The sequence below is a fragment of the Nelumbo nucifera genome, chromosome 3 (genome assembly GCF_055504915.1).
Source record: "Nelumbo nucifera cultivar China Antique chromosome 3, China Antique-T2T, whole genome shotgun sequence".
Lineage (NCBI taxonomy): Eukaryota > Viridiplantae > Streptophyta > Magnoliopsida > Proteales > Nelumbonaceae > Nelumbo > Nelumbo nucifera.
Genome location: NC_142651.1, coordinates 103,992,378 through 104,017,356, shown reverse-complemented (window position 1 = coordinate 104,017,356; position 24,979 = coordinate 103,992,378). Strand labels below are relative to the sequence as shown.

At 40.3% G+C, this 24,979-nt stretch overlaps 1 protein-coding gene across 5 annotated transcripts in view; it reads right to left on the bottom strand.

Moving 5' to 3' along the window:
• Positions 1-24,979, bottom strand: part of GEX2 (gamete expressed 2) — a 58,318-nt gene that overhangs the window by 4,165 nt on the left and 29,174 nt on the right. For all 5 annotated transcript variants that reach the window (XM_088900028.1, XM_010261186.3, XM_010261184.3 and 2 more), the window contains 4 exons: positions 2,845-2,969; positions 2,338-2,555; positions 1,764-1,991; positions 1,351-1,571 (listed from right to left, as the gene is read on the bottom strand). In XM_088900028.1, the coding sequence (XP_088756154.1) occupies positions 1,351-1,571; positions 1,764-1,991; positions 2,338-2,555; positions 2,845-2,969 (792 nt within the window). The remainder of the gene's footprint in view (positions 1-1,350; positions 1,572-1,763; positions 1,992-2,337; positions 2,556-2,844; positions 2,970-24,979) is intronic.

Sequence of the window (24,979 nt, the reverse complement as noted above, 5' to 3'; positions counted from 1 at the left end):
GCAAAACAATGACAAAAAATTTTGGCAAAACCTCAAGATCAGTAGAGTGAAGGAACCTTCATATTCACTCTATAAATGAAACATTCTTGGAAAAAGGTAAGGTGATCTAGTCATAAATAGAAACATGGAGCACAATCTGATTGTGCTATTGTGGCAATTGAAGAATTGAAAAAGATTTTCTAGGTGGTGGCCAAAGAAACTTGAAAAAAAAAAGAAAGGTAGGCGCATGGTTGCAAACTCCTTTGGAAGAGGATAAAGAGCACCTTTCCCAAAGATGCTTCACCTGTGTTCAGAAAACAATGGCCTAGGTGGGACTTTTGAGAGGCTGCTAGATTCAGAGTGAAGGCAGACATCCTATCCTAAAGTATTTGCAGACAACAAAGATATAACCATCTAGAAGGGCAAAGTCCTGACAGCAAGACCCTTTTTTGTTGAATCAATTCTGTTTGCAATCAAAACCTTGTTGTGGGCCTCCAGTCCAACATGCTCAGAGAAGGTTACCCATACAAAGATCATCGCAATCATCATCTAAGCCTTATCCCAACCATATGGGATCGGCTAAATGAATCCTTTGACATGTCATATCCATACAAAGATGTGGTTCACTATTTCATATATCAGGGATAACCATCTATCAAGTGTGGCATAGCCCAAAATGATCAACTGACCACTTTACTTCCTTGGTCCATACTGAGTTATTGATCTAATTATCACCTATTAGGAAACATCTGGCTTTTGACAATACCTCTTTTTTTTTGTTATACTAAATCCATTTCCAGGTGTGTATGTATATATATATATATATATATATATATTGATTTAATTATCACCTATTAGGAAACATCTGCTTTTGACAATACCTCTTTTTTTTTTCGTTATAACACATCCATTTCCAGGTATGTATATATATAAAACTCAGCCTTAATCATAACTATTTTGGGGTTATCATCATCTAAGCCTTATCCCAACCATATGGGGTCGGCTATATGAATCCTTTGACATGTCATATCCATACAAAGATGTGGTTCACTAATTCATATATCAGGGATAACCATCTATCAGGTGTGGCATAGCCCAAAATGGTCAACTGACCACTTTACTTCCTTAATCCATACTGAGTTATTGATCTAATTATCACCTATTACAATACCTCTTTTTTTCATTATACCACATCCATTTCCAGGTGTATATATATATCAGCCTTAATCATAACTATTTTGGGGTTACCTACAGGAATGCAGTCCTGACAAATGGAACCTATAGAACAACAGGATATAAAGTCTCCCATCACTACGTTATCCATTAAAAAAGAACAGAAACCTCTCTTTCTTTCTGGTTCAATTAGCATACCAGGAAAGTGTTGAAGATCTGGATCCCCTATCAAGAAATCAAATTGGTCTCTTTTCAGTAAACCATCATTGTTGTCCTCCTCCAGCATTATAAATTCAGGGGCATGAATAAATGGAGGATCATTTATAGGTTCCACAGAAACTACAACCTGGGCATCATTTGCTCCATTTTTGTTCATGCTGGAGACATGGATAGCATCTTCTCCAAAGAAGTTCTCATTTCTGCTACAAAGAAATCAAAAGGTTAAACAAAAATAGAAGGAGCATAGTCATTGCAAACATGATTTGGGAAAGATAGATCTAAAGAGGCTTAATAGGACAAGTCAATTGTCCAAGACAAGAATAACAAAAACCCCATAAAACTAGGATTAGTGTTCAATTTAGACAAAGACAATGTAGCGCACTGCATAATACCCAAGATATTGGATTGACTGAAGGGCATGATTAATTACTTCAACAACACCTACTAATGTCAAACCCTTCCCTTCTTTTCCACCTTTGTTAACAGAAAGTCCACTCCATGCTAAATCCTGAAACTGCATTAGCATAGGAGAAAGAAAGATAGTGCCAGATTGTGAACTGAGAGTGACAGAAATATTCTCCATCAGATCTGAATACGCTATCTCAAATCCAGGGAATCCTCTGAAAAAGGTCAGGATATGTTTCAGTACCAAAATGAGTATTTAAATAACTAGTACAAAATCTTACCACATTACATGACACATACTATTATTTTTGTTGCATATGATTAGGAACCAAAAAATGATTATTGAGTTAAGATGTAATATTAAACAGTCTCCCACACATACCATATAGCAGGGGGGGGGGAGAGAGAGAGAGGGAGGGAGGGAGAGGGATGATATAATTGTAAAACACAGGTTTACGTTGAATTCACGATCCTAATAATAGATCCACATCATAGAGAAAAACCTGCACCCATGCCTTGCTTCCTAAATTTAAATTGATTTTAGAATGGGTAGAACCTTACCCAAATCTGGGACTTATCATGTCTTCAGTTGCTTTCAATTGAATAGGTGATGAAACAAACTGTGGTGGGATGCCGAGGACAGAAATAATTACCATGGCAGAAACAATGTTACCATTTATATCAGATATTGTGTAGGTAAAGGAGTCATTCCCAAAATAACCCTTATGAGGGGTGTATCTAAATAGCCGTCCATACTTCAAAAGTGATCCATGGCGTGGCTGCCAAGATAAAATAACAAAACATTATGATCTTTGAAGAAACCCTATAATACAGACAATGCAGTGGTAAAGGTTTAAATTTGCATCTGAAAATTGACCAAAAAGAGTGAGGAAATGTAACATAATGATTTTATATCTTTAATCTAGAAATTTTCTTCAGGAAAATGGGTATCCATCATTGATTTAAGAAATAATCGTAATTTTCTACATGGCTCCACCAAGCCCAGAAACATGGTCAGATCACTTGATTTAAGTTTTAGCAATAGTCTTCTGAAACTTCGAATCCTACCATTGATGATTCAACAATACTCGCATTGTCACCAGCAAAATAATCATTCTCCAGCACATCAAAAGCAATTGACTCATCCTCCCAGACAGATAGGGTATCATTGTAAACTCTTGGAAAATATTCACCTTCAAGACATTTAGAAAAACAATCAATCTTTGGGTAGAATAGGGGGAAAGGATAAAGTTATAGGTATTAATACCTTGTACAGGAAACTGAAGATTACACTGTAGTTCATGATGAGAGGGATTTTCTACAACAATCATGTATGGAAGAGATTAATGTGTAGAGAAGAGAAGGGGTAGTTTTGTACTTTTACCTTCTTTGTATATACATTATCAGGTGTGTATATTAGTGTACAGCCTTGTTCTTTTATTTCTTTTGTAAGGACAATCTTGTCTGTTCATCCTTTAATATAAATATATCTTTTATGGATTGGATCGAGTTTTAGATCAACCCTAACAGCCTTGGAGTTTTCTTGCTTGTCTCTTGTTTGTCTCTCTCTCTTGTTTTCAATACAATTAGATTGATTGCCCTTTCTTTACACTGGTGATGGGTCTGGACTGTTTTGATCAATTTGAGAACCAGTTTTCTCTATTCTACGCAACCAGCAAGAGAAATCATATTAGATCTCTCTTGAAAGACATGGGTTTGTGATTAAACTTCAAAAGAAGTGTTGCCTGGCCCTATTCTTCATATTCTGAAAGTTTCATCAGCTTCAGACAAGTGCTGAAGGAGTTCTATTCATCTCATTTGAGCAGCAGCAGGCCTACTTTCCTTTTCTGGACTGTGATTTCAGATCTCAGTCTCTTTGTCTTTTGGACATCTTCCTTCGTCTGCAAGAGGTTTTAACCCTCCTCTTTCAACTTTTTTGAATTGGTTCTTGTGATTGTACTGCTTGTTTCTGCTGTTTCTTCTATATTATGTTCACAATGGGACTCAAGAAGAGTGAAAAAATCTCGGTAAAATTCGATGGAAGCAACTATGCACTTTGGAAGTTTACTTCCAATATTTTGTTCAAGGAAAAGGATTGTGGAGCTATATTGATGGTCCTACAGCCATGCCCAATGCTAGTGATGTCAAGGGCCCAAAACAATAGAAAACAAAGAATGCACAAGTTGTGTCTTGGATCCTTGGATCTGTTACTGTGGATGTTGCTATCCCGATGAGGGGGCTCAAAACTGTACATGACATGTTTGAATACCTTGAAAAGGTGTATCAGCAATCAAACATGTCTGGGCAATATCATATTGAGTTCGATATATTTTCTTATGCTCAGTGAGAGAAATGGATTCAGGAGTACTATGCTGGTTTCATGAATCTATGGACTGAATATGAATTGGTTCACCTTGGAGATTTATCTATAGATTTCTGTATAAAGTCTATGAATTAACACTTTGATAAGGGGAAAGTTATGCATTTTTATGCACCTCAGATCTGATTACGAGACAGTACGGTCAAACATACTCAGTAGAGAGACTGTACCTGACCTAGGTATGATCCTTGGAGAATTATTAAGAGAGGAAACTCGGTTTCTTACTCAATCCTTTCTTGATTAGAAGAAAGAACATGGAATAGATGCAGTATTTTTGGCTACCAAACAAAAAGGGAAGGAGTTTTCGAAGATTCAGTACTATGAGTGCAAGAAATTTGGGAATGTAACATCTTACTGCAACAGGAAGAATTTTTGCACTTACTGCAAACAACAAGGACATATTATTGTGGAATGCCTGACTAGGCCCCCTAAGAAAGGACAACATAAGGCTTATCAGGCTTCGGCTGAACTGACTAATACTTCTTCCTCATTATCTCACAAACTGATTCTCAAGGCATTTTGACTAAAGATAAGATTTGTCAATTTATGTCTTCGACTATTTCCTCTACTTTTTCTACTATTGGTCTAGCTGGTAAGCCTACTTGTGTTCTTCCCCATCTCATATGTGGATTATTGACTTTGGAGCCTCAAATCACATGATTGGGGCTTCCTTTGGTCAGTCTCCTAATCCTTACACCTCTGAAAATCACATTGTCACAGCAAATGGTGAACCTCTTCCTATATGTGGTTGTGATGACCTATTTCTGCCCACTTCTCAGCCTACACCCTTACATCTTCCCAAAACATTTTTTGTGCCTAAGCTAACTACTAATCTAATTTTGTTGGAAAACTAGTTGATAATGGCAATAATGTCTTGTTTTCTCGTGATGGTTGTTTTATCCAGGACCAATGCACTAGGGAGCTAAAGGGGAAGGGGTGTAGGTTTAGGAGGTTGTTTGCTTTGGAACTTGAGGATAAGAGACCTTCATCAGATTCTTGTTTTTTATCTACCACTTCTAGTCTATATACTTCTTTTTGTAATAATGTATGGCATGCTTATGGCATAGATGTTGGGCCACACTCATTCTAAAAGCTTGGATTATTTGTTTTCTTCTAGTTGTTTACCTACAACTGTTTCTTCATTTAAGAATGTTGATAAATTTTGCTTGACTTGTTGCTATAGTAAAAGTCATGTTTTGCCTTTTCCATCTTCTACTGAGCATGCCTCTACACCTTTTTACCTTATTCATAGTGATGATCCAATTTAAGAATTTTCCATCTTCTACTAAGCATGCCTCTACTGAGCATGCCTTTTCCATCTTCATTTAAGAATTTTCATGCCATGGTTATGACCCAATTTAAGAGTACTATAAGCATCTTAAGGTCTGATTCAAGGGGAGAGTACTTTAATGGTGAGGATGGTGAGTTCCAATCTTATCTCAAGCAATATGGTATTTGGTCCTAGATGTCTTGTCCAGGTGCACCTCAACAAAATAGGGTATCTGAGCACAAGAACCATCATATTGCCACTAAGGTGAGATCACTCTTACAAGACTCCCATGTTCCCATTAACTTCTAGGTGGAGGTGACCAACACTATTGTATACCTTATTAATATCCTTCCCTCCTCTATTCTTGGAAACTCTTCTCCATTTCAGTCATTGTTTCATCGCCCACCTGACCTGTCCATGCTTCATGTCTTTGGTTGTGTCTACTTTGTCCATCTCCCTCCTCATGAATGCACAAAGCTAATTGCTCAATTAGATATGTATACATTCATGGGATATAGTATGGAACACAAGGGATCCTCCTCCTCTTTGTCCATCTCCCTCCGTCAGCTGCACATATCCCATAATGTCATATTTCTTGAGAATCTTTCCTTCTTTGAGTACATTATTAAATTGCATGCACCATCCTTTTCTCTTCTACATCTTTTTGTTTCTATAAGTGATCCTCCTCCTCTTAGTCCTCAATAGCTACAGGTCTATTCCAGGAAGCATCTAGTTCACTCAACGTTTATGCCTCCACCTCCAGCACTAGCGACTGATCATCCTTCTCCACTCACTACTATTGCAAGTCCCTCCTCTCATCCTGTTACCTTGCCTTCATCTATTCCTTTATGTCAATCTTCATGCATTTCTCGTCCTCTTGACTGCTATGGTTTCTTCTCTAGCCATTTCTCCTTTTCTGTGGTTTTGTCCTCTATAGACATCCCTAGGTCCTACACTAAGTCGTAGTAGTTAATCATTGGAAAGATGCCATGTATTCAAAAATCCACGCCCCATTATAGAATGATACCTAGGAACTTGTTTCCCCTCCTCTAGATGCCTCCATCATTGGTAGTTGTTGGGTCTATTCAGTTAAACTCAAATCAAATGGTATCCTAGACAGGTATAAGCCCTCTTGGTTGCTCAAGGTTATAGACATCCCTAGGTCCTACACTAGATTTGTTTTCACTATTGTCTCCCATATCTGAATTTTTTTTTCTTTCTAATTCACTTTTCACCACACTACACACTAGTAAAACCACCTACAGTCACAATTTCAGCAATACCTATCACTGATTTCTTCACTCTCTACACCACAAAGCTACCATACAACTACCTGAATACACACCATAACACTAGCAATTCACCAACCACTCGATCCACACTGAAATACCCACATAACCCACCTGTTTAATCACCAAAAAAAAACCAACCTGCACTCGACTGTCCACTGCCCCACCTGAAACAGCCCTCTTATCACCATCGATTAGGGGGGGCTTCCTACAAACCACTGCAAACACCCACCAACCTACTAACTGAAGGCATGAAAACCTCCAAGAGGAAAGGGAGATCACTCCTTTTCAGCCCCTTTCCCTATCTCCAACAGATGATGAAGAAAAATTGAAAAACCCTAGGCTGAATGGCGATAAAAACAGAATTCTGGGCAGATCTGTTGTCATAGTCGCTCTGGTACCATGATAAAGTTCTGATCTGCACTAGAATTCTGTTAGTATTAGTATTAGAGAGATATTAGAAGGGATACTAGAGAGAATAGGAGAAGAAGAAGAGAAGAAGAGAAAAGAGAAGAGAAGGAAAATCTGGTTCGAACTAGAGAGCTTAATCGCCCTCTCTAGTTGGCCAGGTTATATTTATATGTTTCTATTCAATAAACAAAAGACTATTATGTCCTATCTTAAGTATGGGGCACATCACTTAACATAAGCATTACACATCAGCTTTAAACATAAATAGAAAGACTAAATTACCCCTATACAGTTCACACTAACAACTCTAAACACCCTGCCATCACCTCCACCTCTCCATAATCCAAATTTATCCCTGCCACACTGCTCTTTTCAAGGTTGACTCTCAAACTGGACATACTTTCAAACCTTTGCACCAACAACTTTAGATTCCTTAACTTCTCCAGATACCCTCCTTCAGCAAAGACTAAAATATCATATGCAAATTGAAGATGGGTAACTGACATTCCAGACCTGCCTACTTTCCAACCATTTATTAAATTCTCCCTATCAGCTTTTGAGATCATTCTACTTAGCACATCAGCTAACAAGGTGAAAAGGAAGGGCGATAGAGGGTCTCCTTGCCTTAGTCCCCTACATACTGGGAAAAAAATCCTTTAGCACTCCATTAATCCAGATGGAGAAGTGGCTAGAGCTCACACAGCCAAAAATCCACTAACGCCACCTTTCTCCAAAACCACACTTCCTCAAGACTTTTTAAAGGAATTGCCAATCCACCAAATCATAGGCCTTTTCCAAATCAAGCTTACAAACAAAACCCTTCTTTTTGGATCTTCTCATTTCTCCCAGGCATTCATTAGCTACTAAGATTTAGTCTATAATTTGCCTCCCTTGTACAAAAGCCCCTTGGTATTTGCTGATTAGGGAAGGAAGAACCTCTTTAATCCTCAATGACAACACCTTAGCTATGATTTTGTAGATACTAGTCACCAGGCTTATTGGTCTAAAATCCTTTGGGAGGATAGCATCAATCTTCTTAGGAACTAAGGCCAAGAAAGTAGCATTGACTCCTGGGCTTACTATATGGTTGTCTGCAAACTCTTTAAACACCTCACAAAGATCTTTCAAAATCTCTCAACAATCTTGATAAAGGTCATTGTACACCCATTTGTTAGACAGTTTTGTATGCCCTTAGCTTCAATCAAAATGATGTACTTTATGAGTTTATTGTAAATGAATAAAAGTGCATATTTGATTCATGTTCCCTTGGTTTGTTTCTGTGCAATACCCTTAAACTGGACACTTAATGAGACTCGTATTAGTTTAGAATGTTCACAGCCAGTGGGTCGGTCTGGGGAGACCTATCCTGACAAGGCTGACACTGTGGTGCCACCAAGTCGGTTGGGGTGGCCTGTCTCAGCTGCCAGGGTGAGACCCTAGCCACATACAGTGTAGGATTAATTGAATCTATGAACTGGACCAGATTTCCAGTATTGCCCTGGACCTTGGAGATTGATGGGCAAAACTGGAAAGTTACACCCGACCCCTAGACTCGATTATGATACTGCACTAGGTGTCGGATTGGGCTGTCTTTGGTGTACCAATCAGTGAGATCCTTAGTGGGGGTCAAAACCTGGGTATGTTGGGACAGTCTGAGAATTCATCTGAGTGAGTGATCATAGTGACAGGATCAGCCCCTTTGTCGGACAAAGGTAATGATCGGGGATGCACTCTCACTAATGGAAACCAAGACTGTCGGCAGCCGATTTCAACCGTTGAGATTTGTTTTGCAAAATATATTTTATATGAGATATAAAAGTATATATATTATGGTTTCTAAAATGTTTGCAAGAAGGTTTTAATTCCCGGGATCCATATAAGTAGAAAGTGCAACACTGTTCCTTGCAGCCGAGGGAGAGGTCCTCTCTTGTCGGGTAGTGTATGATCATTATGGGCTGAGAGGTTAAGTGTAAGACCATTGAGGATAATACCTGATGGGCTAATCTTGCATCTGCCCACAATCCCTGGGTGTTACAGGGTGGCTTGGCCTAGGGACCACTTACGGTAAGTGTTGGGCCCATAGAGCCCATAAAATGGGTTTCAGGGGGTGCACTGTCCATAACAGTGTATTCGGCCAAGCCTTGTAACAAAGGCTGGGCTGAACCCATGTGGCTAATGTGTAGATCAATGTTTGGGTCCCATGCCATACAAGGAAGCCCAACTGGGCAGCAGTTAGGAAGGTTAAGTGAGCACATAAGCTTAATGGGCTTAAAGCCCATTTTGAACTGGGCTATTTAATTAGTCAATTATGGGGCGAATTCTGAGATGGATTAGCAGATAGGATAGGGTCTTGACCCTATCCACTCAGAGAGTCCAGATATGAATGTGATTCAGATCTAGAAACCTCCTAATGAGATTAGGAGAAAGCTGATCTAATCTTCAGATAAGATAAGGGTTTATCCTTATCACCTAAAGAGAAGGCTGATCCAAATATGATTTGGATAAGCAGCTCCTAATTGGATTAGGAGCTGATCTTTTTAGGTTAACAAAAGAAAGAAGGGGGCGGCAGCTTTAAGCAGACACAGATTGAGATCCTCTTGAGTGCTGAAATCACAAGAAGAGAGAATTCTGCACCCTGCGAATACTCTCTTGTTGCCTCCTTACTGCCGCCGCCATTACCTTCAGTTCGATCTCCAGTTCTTGGGAGAAATCAAGATCTGATCTTGATACCAATCTTTTGGGAAAAGATTGATTGGAGCTGTACTCACAAGCCATCCAGTTGATTTTTGCGAAGGGTTAAGTTCTTTTGGAAGAACATTGTTGATTTTGCTCCATCCTGCACTGCGCCATCTTCAGTGGGAGCAGATTTTGGATCCTTCCTTGGGCGTGAACACCTCCATTGGGAGATACTGTTTCTCCGTATCAGGTACATCCTCCCTCCTACTCCTTTTGGTTCAGATCTGGTTTGGTTCATGGTTCAAGATTGATCCTTAAAAAATATGTTTTTCTAAATAGGGAATGCGATTCCCAGTTGAAGGGAGAAAAATTTTTGAAATTCGCCCCCTTATTCCGCAAGATCTGGGCGTCCATACGATGGATCTCTCATCCCTTCACCATTAGGGCCTGGCGCCTTAGACCTATCCATCAAAAACACTGCCCTTCTAATCTCATATTCTTCAAAACTTCTTTCCAACCAGCAAGCTTTTTCATTGCCCAGACTTGGCCAATCCAATCCTTCCAAGGGTAGCCTCTTAGCCAAGGGTCTTCCATACAGATTTTTGAAGTGATTGACAAAGGTTCTAGCTATTTCCTCTTGGTTTGAAATTACCTTCCCTTCTACTTCTAAATTGGCTATAAAATTTCTCTTTCGATGTCCACTTGCCAAATCATGGAAAAATCTGGTGTTTCCATCTCCTTCCTTAATCCATTGATGCCTTGATTTCTATTGCCAACAAATCTCTTCCCTAAGCAACACATCTTCTAAGTCCTTCAATTGTCTTCTCTTCTCTCTATCATGTTCAATCAAAGTCCCTTGGGACTCCTTTTCATCTAAGGCCTCAACTTGAGTGATAATGTTCAACTTTTGTTGTGATCTCTATTCCACTCTTTCAATTTGAATCTTAACCTTTGCAATTTCTTATGGAATCTCACTCCCTTCCACCTTACCCTGCTTAGCTCTTCATCCCACCATTCCTTCACTTTTGCCTTAAACTTTGGATGTGTTAACTGTTTTGGAATGGTAGAATACTGATATGTTTCATTCTATTGCCAATGGGCATATTTATACAGTAAGCTGTTGCAATAAATAGAAAGAAAGAAAAATAGAAAGAAAAGATAATAGAAAGAAGAAAAAATAGAAAGAAGAGAAAATAGAAAGTACAAAAATAGAAAGAAAGAAATAGAAAGAAAAAACTTTCTAAATCAATCCTTCCACAATCCTAGGAATATATACAATTCTATTTCCAGATCTGAACCAATAACCCCACGTTTTCCAACACTCCCCCTCAAGCTGGTGAATAGAGATCCTCCATTCCCAGCTTGGCTATAATTCTCCGAAAGTCTGTACTATTGAGCCCTTTAATAAGTACATCGGCCAGTTGTCCTTTTGTAGACACATAGGGAGTGCAAATCAACTTGTTGTCCAGTTTCTCTTTTATAAAGTGTCGGTCAATTTCAATGTGCTTCATCCTGTCATGTTGAACAGGATTGTGAACAATATTGATGGCTGACTTGTTGTCACAATATAGTTTCATAGGCTCTTCTCGTGGAATCTTCAGGTCTTCTAAAATTATCTTCAACCAGAGATTCACACACTCCTTGTGCCATAGCCCTGAATTCTGCCTCTGCACTTGACCGAGCCACTACATTTTGCTTCTTACTCCTCCAAGTGACTAAGTTTCCTCCTAAGAAGGTACAGTAACCAGAAGTGGACCGTCTATCTACTGGAGATCCTGCATAATCAGCATCTGTATATGCTTCAAGAGTCAGTCCTCCATTTCTTCTGAATAAAATTCCTTTTCCTGGATTGGCTTTCAAATAGTGCAGAATTCGATGAGCAACCTGCGGATGAACTTCTTTAGGATTATGCATAAACTAACTTATTACACTTACAGCATATGCAATATCCGGTCGTGTATGTGCAAGATAAATGAGTTTTCCAACTAGTCTTTGGAACATCTCCTTGTCTACACTTGCATTCTCGTGGGCTTCTCCAAGTTTATGATTGGGATCTATAGGTGTGGAAGCTGGTTTACATGCCATATTTCCTGTTTCTCTCAAAAGATCAACAACATACTTTTGTTGAGAGATAAAGATGCCTTGTTTAGAATGTGCAATTTCAATTCCGAGAAAATACTTTAGTCTCCCCAAGTCTTTTATCTCAAATTCTCTGGCAAGGCAGTTTTTCAATGCTTCATTCTCCTTTTTATCATTCCCAGTAACGATTATATCATCCACATAGACTAATAGTGCAGTAACTCCCCCTGAGGCTGTGTGCTTGATAAACAATGTGTGGTCACCTTGACTTTGCTTGTAACCTGTACTCAGCATTACCTTCGTAAACCTTCCAAACCATGCTCTCGGAGATTGTTTGAGACCGTATAACGCTTTCTTCAACTGACAAACTTTGTTCCCTTTAATGCCTTCTCCAAAACCCGGTGGAATGTCCATGTATATCTCATCTTCTAGATCACCATGGAGAAACGCATTTTTTACATCAAACTGTTGCAAATCCCAATTATAGTTAGCAGCCAATGACAGTAACACCCTTACTGTATTCATTTTAGCTACTGGGGCAAAAGTCTCCTGATAATCTACCCCATAAGTCTGTGTATATCCCTTGGCTACCAGGCATGCTTTGTACCTTTCTAATGACCCATCAGATTTGTACTTAATTGTGAACACCCATTTACAACCTACCGTCTTCTTGTTTCTTGGTAGATCCACAACTTCCCATGTGTTGTTTTTTTCTAATGCTTCCATTTCCACTCTCATGGCTTTTCTCCACTCCTTATTAGAAAGTGCCTCAGCTAGAGTATTAGGAATTGGAATGGTGTTAAGGCTGGCTAGAAAACTTTTATGGGATTTAGAGAATCTTTGGAATGATACATATTTGGCTAAAGGGTACAATGGGCGTTTGGTACATTCTCTGGTTCCTTTTCTCAGTGCAATAGGTAGGTCATACTCATACTCAGACTGTGAAGGTGTAGGTTCAGGATCTAAGCATCCCTCAGTTCTAGGATTAGGAGTTGAATCTTGGACTTGCACAGGTTGAGGATCTGGATTTTTCCTCCTAGAGTAATCCTGCATATATCTCACATTATCATGCACATCATTCGTGGGGTTAACAGTGTCTGAATTTGGTTCAATGGTCGGGTTGTTTGACTCTTGTTGAGACTTGGGAATGTGGGGCTCAGAGGGATGTGATTCTTGACGATTGAATGTCTGTGAGGAGGGTAAAACATCTAGGGAGAGTAGATCCAAGGCCTTATCTTCCATTAATGAGGGCTCCCCCTGAAGATAAGGTTGAGTGAAAAAAGATTTTCCTTCCTCAAATGTGACATCGATGGAGGTGTAGAATTTTCTGGTGGCTGGATGATAACATTTATAACCTTTCTGAGTTGGGGAATATTCCAAGAAGACACACCTGATTGCTCGTGGGTCTAATTTTCCCTTATTATGGACATGAACAAAGGCAGTGCAGCCAAAAATTCTTGGTGTGAGATTATTTGAGGCTCGAATATCAGGGTAAAATTGAGAAAGGACTTGTATTGGGCTTCGGTTGTCAAGAACTTTAGATGGTAGTCTATTTATGGTGTAGGCAGCAGTAAGGACAGCTTCCCCCCAATATTGTTTTGGCACCTGATTTTGAAAGAGAAAGGCTCGGGTGGTTTGCAAAAGATGGCCATTTTTTCTCTCAGCTACCCCATTCTGTTGGGGAGTGTTAACACAGGAGGATTCATGCACAATGCCTTCTCTCTGAAAAAATGGGGACAAATTCTGATTAAAATAATCTGTAGCATTATCAGATCAAAACCTTTTAATTCTCACACCAAACTGAATTTGGACCATGTTATGAAAGTTGGGAAGAATCGTACCCACATCAGATTTAGACTTAAGAAGAAAAATCCATGTGACCCTAGTGCAATCATCAATAAAGGTGACGAACCATCTGAAACCAATAATGTTGGGAATTTGAGAAGGGCCCCATATATCCAAATGAATCAAATAAAAAGGAGTAGAAGATCTTTTATTGCTGATTGGGAAAGAAACCCTTTTGTGCTTAGCAAGTTCACAAACATCACAATGAAAGGTTTCAACATCAATTCCTTTAAACAAGGAAGGAAGCATTGTTTTTAAAATAGGAAATGAAGGATGACCAAAACGGAAATGATGACGCCAAATTAAATCTTTATTGGAGGTAGATAAGAATGACTCGTGTGTGACATGCATAACAGTGTGAGATGATTTGCTGGTTGCTTCAAGGTAGTAGAGTCCATTTCTTTCCTTAGCAAGTCCAATCTTCTTCCCCGAAACCTGGTCCTGAAATACACGGTAAGAAGGGAAGAACACAACATTGCAGTTCACATCCTGGGTGAGTTTATGTATAGAGATAAGGCTAGTGGATAACTTAGGAACATGAAGAACATTTTTAAGTAATAGGGATGGAGTAATTTGAATATTCTCAATTCCTGCCACTGTGGTGAAAGAACCATCAGCAACAGAAATTTTTCTATTACTAGGACAGGGTGTATAGGTGAGAAAATGTAGTGAAGAGGGTGTCATGTGGTCAGTAGCTCCAGAATCAAGAATCCATGGAAAAACACTAGCCGAGGCATGTAATCCTAGAGATAAAGACTCACCTGAGAGAGCAAGAGAGGTAGAACCACTTCCTGGTTTCAAGGATTTCAGGAAGCACCTTAGCCTTTCAATTTCTTCATCATTAAATGGTCCCTGACTTGAGTGTTCTTGCTGCGGGGTTGTGGAGACATTATGGGCCTGTTGAACTCCTTTTGAAACTCCTCGATTTCCCCATTCCTTGCTGGATGTGGGAGGTTTACCATGAAGTTTCCAGCACCGATCTTTCGTGTGTCTGGGCTTCTTGCAATAGGTGCACCAGAGGTTATCGTTAGAGTCACGGGTGGTTGTGTCACGAGCCAAGTTATGATTGTTCTCACCCTTTGAACCACTGTAACTTCCTCCACTTGCCACCATGGCTAAGCCTTCGGGATCTTTAGGCTCAAGCATGATTCCACGGCGGCTTTCCTCAGCTCTAACAAGGGCTATGACTTCATTCAATGGAGGCACTTCTTCTTTGCCAAGAATTTGTATTTGGACCTGATCAAATTCAACATTCAGTCCGACCAAAAAATCATACACCCTATCTCTTTCAATAAAATTCTTCAAGATCACAGCATCATCTGCGCACTTTGTCTCAAGAACCTGATAATGATCAAGCTCATGCCATAAATTTTGCAGCAGATTTGCATACTCTGTAACACTCCTGCTCCCTTGTTTGGCCACCACAGTCTTCACTTTGACCTCATAGACACGAGCAGCGTCATGGGCTTTGGGATAGGTTTGTTGGACAGCATCCCAAATAGCCTTTGCAGAGGGAAGAAACATACAAGTATCACTGATCTCGGGTGTCATTGAACTCCACAACCATGACATAATCATGGAGTCCTCTTCGTCCCAAGCATCAAAATTTGGCTCACCCAACCTTGGTCCTGTCCCAAGGAGGTGACTAATTTTTCCTTTTCCCTTCAAATAGGTACGCACTAGTTGTGACCACTTCAAGTAATTCTGTCCATTCAGTCTATATGTTGCCTGAATATTCTGCAAATCACCAGTGTGAGGATGAGAATTTGTTGCTCCTTCATCGGTTTGGACGGGAGCACTTGTTGCAGTCATGTCGGACATTGTTAATGGAGGAAAAATAAGGCCAGCAGGAAAGGAGAATAAAGGAACACTTCTGGTTACAGATCAACACTGAAGGCCAAAAGAGAAAAACACAAAAAACTGGCAATGAAGGCCGAAAAAATCTCAAGGTTGACAAACCTAGAGCTCTGATACCATGTTTTGGAATGGTAGAATACTGATATGTTTCATTCTATTGCCAATGGGCATATTTATACAGTAAGTTGCTGCAATAAATAAAAAGAAAGAAAAATAGAAAGAAAAGAAAATAGAAAGAAGAGAAAATAGAAAGTTCAAAAATAGAAAGAAAGAAATAGAAAGAAAAAACTTTCTAAATCAATCCTTCCACAATCCTAAGAATATATACAATTCTATTTTCAGATCTGAACCAGTAACCCCACGTTTTCCAACATTAACCACATATTTTCAAATCTGAAGGGTCTAGGGCCATTGTTAAAGGATTCAACACTTATCTTAATTGGCCAATGGTCAGAAGTGACTCTAGGCAAAGCTCCAAAGACTAAATTACCCCAATAGTTTTCTCAATCTAGGTTGAAGAGGAACCTATCCAATTTTGAACTCAAAGGGTTTTCTTGGAGGTTAGACCAAGTGAACTTGTGTTGCAATAGTGGGATCTCCTTTAGTTCACACTCCTCTATAAATTCATTAAATTTTCTCATACTTGTTGTGATTAACAAACAAGGGTTATTGGTTTCATCCGAGAATCTTACTACATTAAAGTCCCCTCCCACACACCATGGGCCATCCCATAATCCTTTTATTGGAAACAACTCCTCCCACATTTCATTCCGCTCTCTTTAGGAATTAGGACCATACACATTGGTTGCTACCCACGTGAATCCATCCTTCACATTCCTATATTTGGTAGAAATAGAGAATCTCCCTATCAGTTCCTCCAAAGGTTCCATTGTCTCATCCTTCCAAACTGTCACAATTCCCCCTGAGGCTCCACAGGATGGAGCTGATGACCAGCTCACTCCCCTAGATCTCCAAAAGCTTTTGATCCATCTTGCATCTATCTCAGCCAATTATGTCTCTTGTAGGAACACAACATCAGGATTTTCCCTCCTAAGAAGATCCTTTAATACTCCTCTTCTTTGCGTTTCCCAGGCCTTTCACATTCCAACTTACTATTTTCACCAGAAAACTTTTTTCCAAAACCCTTCTTTCACCAACCTCCTCTCCTTACCCAGATTTCTTCCTCCTATCTCCCCTTCCACTAAACTCTAAATCCCCCTCAATATCTGAAAGTAATCTTTCCACCTCGGTTCATTTTAGTTGAAAAATGAACAAGAGAAGATTAAGAAGTTGAGAGAGAGAGAGAGCTGGCAGCAATGAGAGAGTTAGAGAAGAGAGGTTCGAACATAGCCTCCCTCTAACACTCTAAATCATTTTATTAAGTTAATCTTTGAAATATTACAGAGAGGCCCTTGAATGGGCAAGAAATTACAAAATAGAGTATATAGGAGTATGGGCCCAGAATAAGGCCCATTACAGAGAAAAACATAAACAAAACATAACATAGAATGACAGCCTATGGGCCATTCGGCCCATCTCCTCTACACTCCCCCTCAAGCTGAGCATAAATGTTAATCATGCCCAGCTTGCCAGTGTCATGTTGAAGCCTTGCTCTGGAAATACCCTTGGTGAGGAAATCTGCCAATTGTCCTTCAGAAGCAATGAATGGAAGACACACTTCACCGGAAGAGACTCTTTCTCGAATAAAGTGTCTATCAACCTCAATATGTTTGGTTCGATCATGTTGTACGGGGTTGTGAGCAATGTTGATGGCAGCCTGATTATCACAGTACAACATCATTGGTTTGTCATGATCAATCCCAAGCTCCTCCATTAAGGACCTTAGCCACAACAATTCAGAGACTCCATGTGCCATGGCTCTATACTCTGCTTCTGCGGATGATCGGGCCACAACGGATTGTTTCTTACTCCTCCAAGAGACAACATTACCAGCCACCAGACTGCAATACCCTGAAGTAGATCTTCTGTCATCAATATTTCCAACCCAATCAGCATCAGTATATGCTTCAAGCTTCAGATGACCATGCTTGGTAAATAGAATTCCTTTTCCTGGAGTGCCTTTCAGATAACACAAAATTCGTTCTACAGCTGCCATATGAGTATCTTTGGGAGCATGCATGAACTGGCTAATACAACTGACAGCATATGCAATATCTGGCCGAGTCATGCACAGGTACAGGAGCTTCCCAAGAAGTCTCTGAAAGACTCCTTTGTCTTCCAACAATGTTCCATCCGAAGCTGAAAGTTTGTGACTCATATTTCCTCTAGGAGATAAGAATCCCATCCTTAGATCTAGCAACTTCTATGCCAAGGAAGTATCTCAACTCTCCCAGATCCTTAATCTCAAATTCTGTGCGAAGGAAAGACTTCAGGGCCCGAATGCCTGAGGCATCATCACCAGTCACTATAATGTCATCAACATACACAATGAGATACACTGCTAAAGATCCACTTTTCTTCACAAAGAGAGTATGGTCTGACTGTGTCTGAACATAGCCGAATTTAACAAGTGCAACTCTAAATTTCTCAAACCAGGTTCTAGGAGACTGTTTGAGGCCATAAAGTGATTTCTTCAACTTGCATACATTTCCTTGCATATCTTTCCCATACATTCCTGGAGGGAGAGACATATAGACCTCCTCATGTAAATCACCATTCAGAAATGCATTCTTTACATCTAACTGATAAAGAGGCCAATCAAAGTGAGATGCCAAAGATAGGAGAACCCCCACAGATGTCATCTTGGCAACAGGGGCAAAGGTCTCCAGGTAGTCAATCCCATATGTCTGTGTGTAGCCTTTTGCAACCAGTCTGGCCTTGTACCTCTCAATAGTCCCATCGGCCCGGTATTTAATGGTAAAAACCAACTTGCATCCAATCGGATCCTTCCCTTCAGGCAAATCCACCACTTCTCAAGTATCATTTTTGTGTAGAGCATCCATTTCAGACTTCATGGCATCTCTCCATTCTAGAATCCCAAGAGCTTCTGACACAAACCTAGGAATAGGGTTAGAAGCAACTGAAGAGAGGTAAGCAAAGTATGAAGGAGAAAGTAGATCATAAGAAAGGTGTTTGGAAATGCAATGTGCAGTGGACTTCCGCTTTCCTTTCCTAACAGCAATGGGGACATCAAGATCTGAGAATGATGGTTCCAAAGGGGCTGAAACAGTACCTGTTATCTCATCTGTGATTGGGAATGTATGAGCCTCATCTGTTGTAAGGGAAACAACTTGCTCATTCCTGGATCTTTGCCTTTGATACACTTTGGGATTATGGGTAGGACGATGAGGTAAAGAAATAGGAGCACTAGGGCAAGATGACTGAAGTGGCTGATCCTCCTTTGATTCATTTTGTGAGGATACAAGCTTGTCAAGTGACTCAACTGGGACAGGAAGAGGAAGAGCAAATACTTGTGACAAACTCTCCCCCTGTTGACAATGTCCTTCCTGAGAGGAACCATAAAAAGGAGAAAGCTCATCAAAGGTAACATCCATAGGGACATGTCGAGTGCCAGTCTTTGGATCAAAACAACAATAACCCTTTTGTGTGGGGAAATAACCAAGGAAGATGCACTTGTGGGCTTTTGGTTCAAACTTATGCCTCTGGGCACTTGGAATGTGAACATAACAAGTACAGCCAAACGCACGAAGAGGAATAAGAAAAAGATCCCTATCTGGATGAAGAAGACTGAAGGGGGGATTTAAACCCTAAAACCCTGGATGACATACGGTTTATAAGATAGGTAGCAGTAAGAACAACATCACCCCAAAATCTTGTAGGAACATGTGAGGCAAACAAAAGGCTTCTTGCAACTTCAACAATATGTCTATTTTTCCTTTCAACAACTCCATTTTGTTCAAGGGTTCTAACACAAGAGCTTTGATGAATAACCCCCATGTCAGAGAGATACAAGGATAAGCTCTTCTCAAAGTACTCTTTTGCATTGTCAGATCTGAAAACCTTAATTCTGGTATCAAATTGGGTTAAACAAGCTCATGAAATTGCCTCACAAGTCTTGGGACTTCATCACGGGATTTTATTAGGTATATCCAAGTGAATCTAGAAAATCATCAATAAACAAGATGAAATATCTATAGCCCCCCATAGAAGATAAGTGGTAAGGCCCCCCCCACACATCAGAGTGCACAATATGAAAAGGAAAAGAAGATCTTTAATTTCTTACAGGGTAATTGTTTCTACAATGCTTTGACAAATGACATGACTCATAATTGAAACTGGACACACTGATTCCCTTAAACAATTCGGGAAGTAAATGACTCAAAGCAAAAAAAGGTAAATGACCAAAACGACAATGACTCAACATAATTCGACTGACAGACTCTGAAGAAGTAAAACCAAAGGCAGCATTCTTGGGATGATCAAGGCATTGGCCAGGAGTGTCGAGCAAGTATATTCCATTCGCTTCATGGCCACTCCCAATCACCTTCTGAGATTCCAGATCCTGAAACACACAGTGAAAAGGAAAAAAGGTTACACAACAATTTAATGACTTGGTCAAGCTACTTAAAGATAATAAATTGGAATTCAATTTAGGTACATGAAGAGTGGAAGATAAGAGTAAGGAGTCTGTAGGCTTGACAATTCCCTTGCTAGAAATAGAGGCAAGAGAACCATCAGCTAAGGTGATTTTGTCACGACCAGGAAGCAAATCATACGAAACAAACAGAGTGGAAAGGTTGGTCATGTGATCAGAAGCACCTGAGTCTATGATCCAAGGGGTCTTGGGATTACTTGAGGTAGATGCATGGTTAGCAGAAGCTCTTATACCTGAGTGAGCAAATGCGGTGGTGGCTGAACTTCCAGAAGGGTTGGATGATGAAGTTACACCTTCAAGCTGGTTTATCATCTTTCCAAACTTCTCATACTCAGCTTTCATGGCTGTCAACTGTGCACAGACATACTCAACCTCTGTATCTGTACCTGTGGCTGCATGTGCACTTCCTGTCTTTGTACTATCATTTTCTTCTGGAATCGGATAGGGATAAGACTGGGATGCAATTTCCAGCACTTGTCCTTGGTGTGTTTCGGCTTCTTGTAATATTCACAGACCACCTTCTTTCCTATGCCACTGGGAGCTCCTATAACCCCTTTGGGTTTAACCCCCATATTTGCAAAATGATCATTGGTGCTGACTCCTTGAACCTGTACTTGCCTTCTACTCTCTTCACTGCTGACCAAAGCATATGCTTGTGACAATGAAACACTTTCCTTGGACAAAATGTTCTGCTTTGTGATGTCATATTCAAGATTCAGCCCTGTTAGGAACTCAAAGACCCTGTTCCTTTCAACTAATTTCATGTATGTTTCAGCATCATTGGGGGTATCCCATGTCACAGCCTCTATCAAATCAATCTCTTGCCATAGAGATTTCAGGGTTGAGAAGTATGCTGCAAGTGATTTCTCCCCCTGCCTTAGATTCTTCACATCACTCCTCAGTTTATAGGCTCTGGCAACATTCAATTTTTGGGAGTAGGTTTCTGCAACACTATCCCAGATTTCCTTAGCCGAGTTCATCCAAAGATAGTGTTGACTAATTTGTGGCTGCATTGAATTCACAAGCCACCCAATCACTAATTTGTGGCTGCATTGAATTCACAAGCCACCCAATCACCCCCATTTTCCTCTGCTACAAATATGGATTTTCACTGATTGTGACGATGCCAAGTAGTTGGTCCCATCAAGTTTAATTGTAGTTGCAGCCAACATAGAATCGGATGGGATTTCCAAAGTCTGTCCATATTCAGCAGCACTCTTGCTTTCAAGGTCCGAGGAATCCATCATGCAAAGGCTCCAATTAGGGTTTCAATAAGTTTTCCAAGGTACAAAGAATCTTGATGAACTTAGTTTGAACTGAATCGGCAACAACAACCAGCTCACAAAAAACAGTCCAGCTCGGTGGCAACACTTTCTAGAGTAAAAAAAATACTATTTCAGCCTTCAAGGGACAACCAGCAGACCTCCAAACACAAAGTATTTCAGGTCCCCAACAACTGTTGTCCCAAAGAGAAGAAATAACAGTCCACAGTCCTTAAGAGGCCTTTTGACAAACACTTTGTGTGCAGTAGTTAACACCCTACTGTTAATTAGTAGGAACCACTTCAATAATGTTTTGTATAGATCCAAAAACAAGGTTGGACAGAATTTTAGACTAGTACCACTGAGTCCAAATCAGTTTCAGCAACTTGACAGTCCAACAACAACCGAATTGCACTCCAAAACAACCCAGAAATCTCTGAGTTGAATCAGTCCAGCAACAGCCGAACAGTAGGGAAGAATGGAGGAGGGTTTCGAATACTTTAACAGCCCTCCCAAGCAACGAAAATAACCCAGAAATAATTGAGATAACTTACAGTAAGTGAATCTCTGATTTGAACTTCAAACCAAGCCGAACACCTTGCTCTCTGATTCTTCCTGGTCACCGGACTATTCTCCAAGTGTGTAGAGACTTGGGCACCCTCCAATGACCTCCAAGAACCAGGTGAAATGACTTTAAACTTCCAACCCTAGAACATCCTCATGCAGTTGGCTGGACTAGAACCACATGAGGGTCATGCCAAGCTCTAGCCTGCTCTGATACCAAGTTGAAAACAGTCATCTTGAAGTATAGAACTGCTTGAGATTAGATGCAAAACCAGAAAAATGAACAAGAGAAGATTAAGAAGTTGAGAGAGAGAGAGAGAGCTGGCGGCAATGAGAGAGTTAGAGAAGAGAGGTTCGAGCATAACCTCCCTCTAACACTCTAAATCATTTTATTAAGTTAATCTTTGAAATATTACAGAGAGGCCCTTGGATGGGCAAGAAATTACAAAACAAAGTATATAGGAGTATGGGTCCAGAATAAGGCCCATTACAGAGAAAAACATAAACAAAACATAACATAGAATGACAGCCTATAGGCCATTCGGCCCATCTCCTCTACAATTTTTTCTTTTTGTTTTTTGTTGACAGATGTTGTACACAGGTTTAGTACCGCAGGGGTATTTCTGTAATTTTTCCATACTTTATGTCGTACAACCAGTATAGTATAAATAACAACTGCTTCACTCGCCTAATGCATTCTTTTGAGGCATTCAGTCCTCTCGCCTATGCTCTCTTCTCTTCTCTCTTCCTCTCTTCCTCCTCTCTTCTCTTGCTCAACATGGTATCAGAGCAAGTTCATCCAGGCCTGAAAACAAATTAGTTGAGGTCATTCTCCAATGCCGAGTAGGTTGCCTCTTCATCTCCTAGAAGTTGTATCCCTGATGCTCAACTTCAAGAAGGAAGAAGGTGTCGACCTGACTGTTCAGCTTCCTAGCGCAGAAAAGAGTTCTGGTACAGAGTCTTTTCATATTCCAGCGCAGACGTTGTTTTCCTTGATTGCTCGGCTGTAGAGAGGCTGTCACCTGATGTACGAAGAGGAGGTTCTGGTTTGCAGAGAGGCTGGCGTTCAAGAAGGTACTGTCCATCTACTATTCGGGTGCCCTGGTATTCAACTGAAGCTGTTTTTTGTTGTTTTTCTTCTTGCACCCTTCAATGGACTGTTGATGCCCTAAAAATCCGAATGTGGTGTTCGCCTCTTGTGTATCACTACTATTCGGCTACATTGTTGATGGACTGAAGTTTTTTTTTTCCTTGACTGTTCTTGCTGTTCGGCTACATTGTTGATCTCAGTGACTGTTCGGCTACCCTAAAGTTGGTGTCAACCGATTAGGTGTGTGGTGAACTATCACCTTGTGTCTTTCTTTCTACTAAGGAGTTGTATGAAAACTGTAAAACCGTAGGTCATACAGACCTGGTTATGTACTGCATTGCAGTGTTTGTATGTTTGTTCTTTGGATTCCTACAAAAATTGTAGGTCATAAAGACTAGTCCAAGTGTTGCAGCAACAGTGTTTGTGCTTGGCTCTCTGTGAAACCATAGGTCAGAAGTACCTAGTTGTATGCTGAAATAGCAAGTGCTTCTTCTTTTGTAGACTGAAGGACATAAGATCCCTTTTCTATAGCAGCTCTGTGAGGCAGTGTGCCTTGGGTGTTGTGTGTTCTTAAACCTGAAATCATGAATAGTGAAGATTCAGCCACATCTGGAATCTCCACAATGCTGAATGGAATGAGTGGGGGTAGTGACCTATCCTTCCCTATGGCTGTTGTTCCTCTTGATGGATTAAATTACCTAGAATGGTCAAGAGGGATCAAGTTATACATCACTGCAAGGGGGAAAACAGGCTATATTAATGGAAGAATCAAAGAACCACCCTCTGGGAATGCTGAATATGATAGATGGGATCAAGAGAACAGTATGGTAATGTCTTGGCTCTTGGTGTCCATGCAACCACAAATAAGAAAGAACTTCATGTGGGCTGAAACTGCAAATGAGATCTAAGAACAAGTAAAAACCACATATTCATAACTACGACACTATGCCAAGATCTATCAACTACAGGCAGCATCATCTACTTGTCAACAGGGGGAGAGAAGTTTCAATATATTACTCTGACTTGACCTTTGTCTAGTAGGAATTGGACCATTACCAGAATGTTGATTGGAAGTGTAATGAGGATGCCGAACTGTACAAGAAACTTGTCTCACAGCAAAGAGTGTTTGCCTTCTTGCATGGTCTAAATCCTATGTATGAGTCCATCAGAGTACAAATTCTCAGTTCTAAGGATCTTCCATCAATTCAGGAAGTCTATGCTCTTGTTCAATCTGAAGAGAGTAGAAGGAACTTGATGAACAGCACTGGTGGGGATGCAATTGTGTTGGCAGCAAAAGGGGGTGTCTCTACTAGTGTGGGATCTTCTTCCAGGAGAGGGGATCTCTAGAAAAAAACAAAAGATAAGGAAAAATTGTGGTGCACTAATTGTCAGAAACCCCGACACACCAAAGATACCTGTTGGGATCTCCATGGGAAACCAAAATGGGCTCAAAATCTGACTAAGAAGCAAGGTTCAGATGTGAATAAAAGGTTCGGGCAGCAAGGTACAAAGAAATACCACATGGCCAACATGGTTACTTGGGAGAATCAGCCCCCCATTCCTACTGTGACTTAAACACATCTCTCTGGATCTGACCCAAGGGAAGATATTGTAAACTCCTTTTGTGACCATCTACAGCTCTATGGTAGAGCAATTCGTCAGACGGATGCTCCTCCCACAACCTCATTTGCATCAACGTCAGGTAACCCTGCCACAGCTTTCCATATTGCTTCTCACAACCTTGACTCTCCATGGATCATTCATTCTGGAGCGTCAAAACACATGATTGGTATGTCCTCTTACTTTCAAACCTACCACCCTCTTTCTGGAAGAGACAAGGTGAAACTAGCTGATGGATCATACACTTCCATAGCTGGTCAATGAACTCTCTCTCTTCCTCTTGG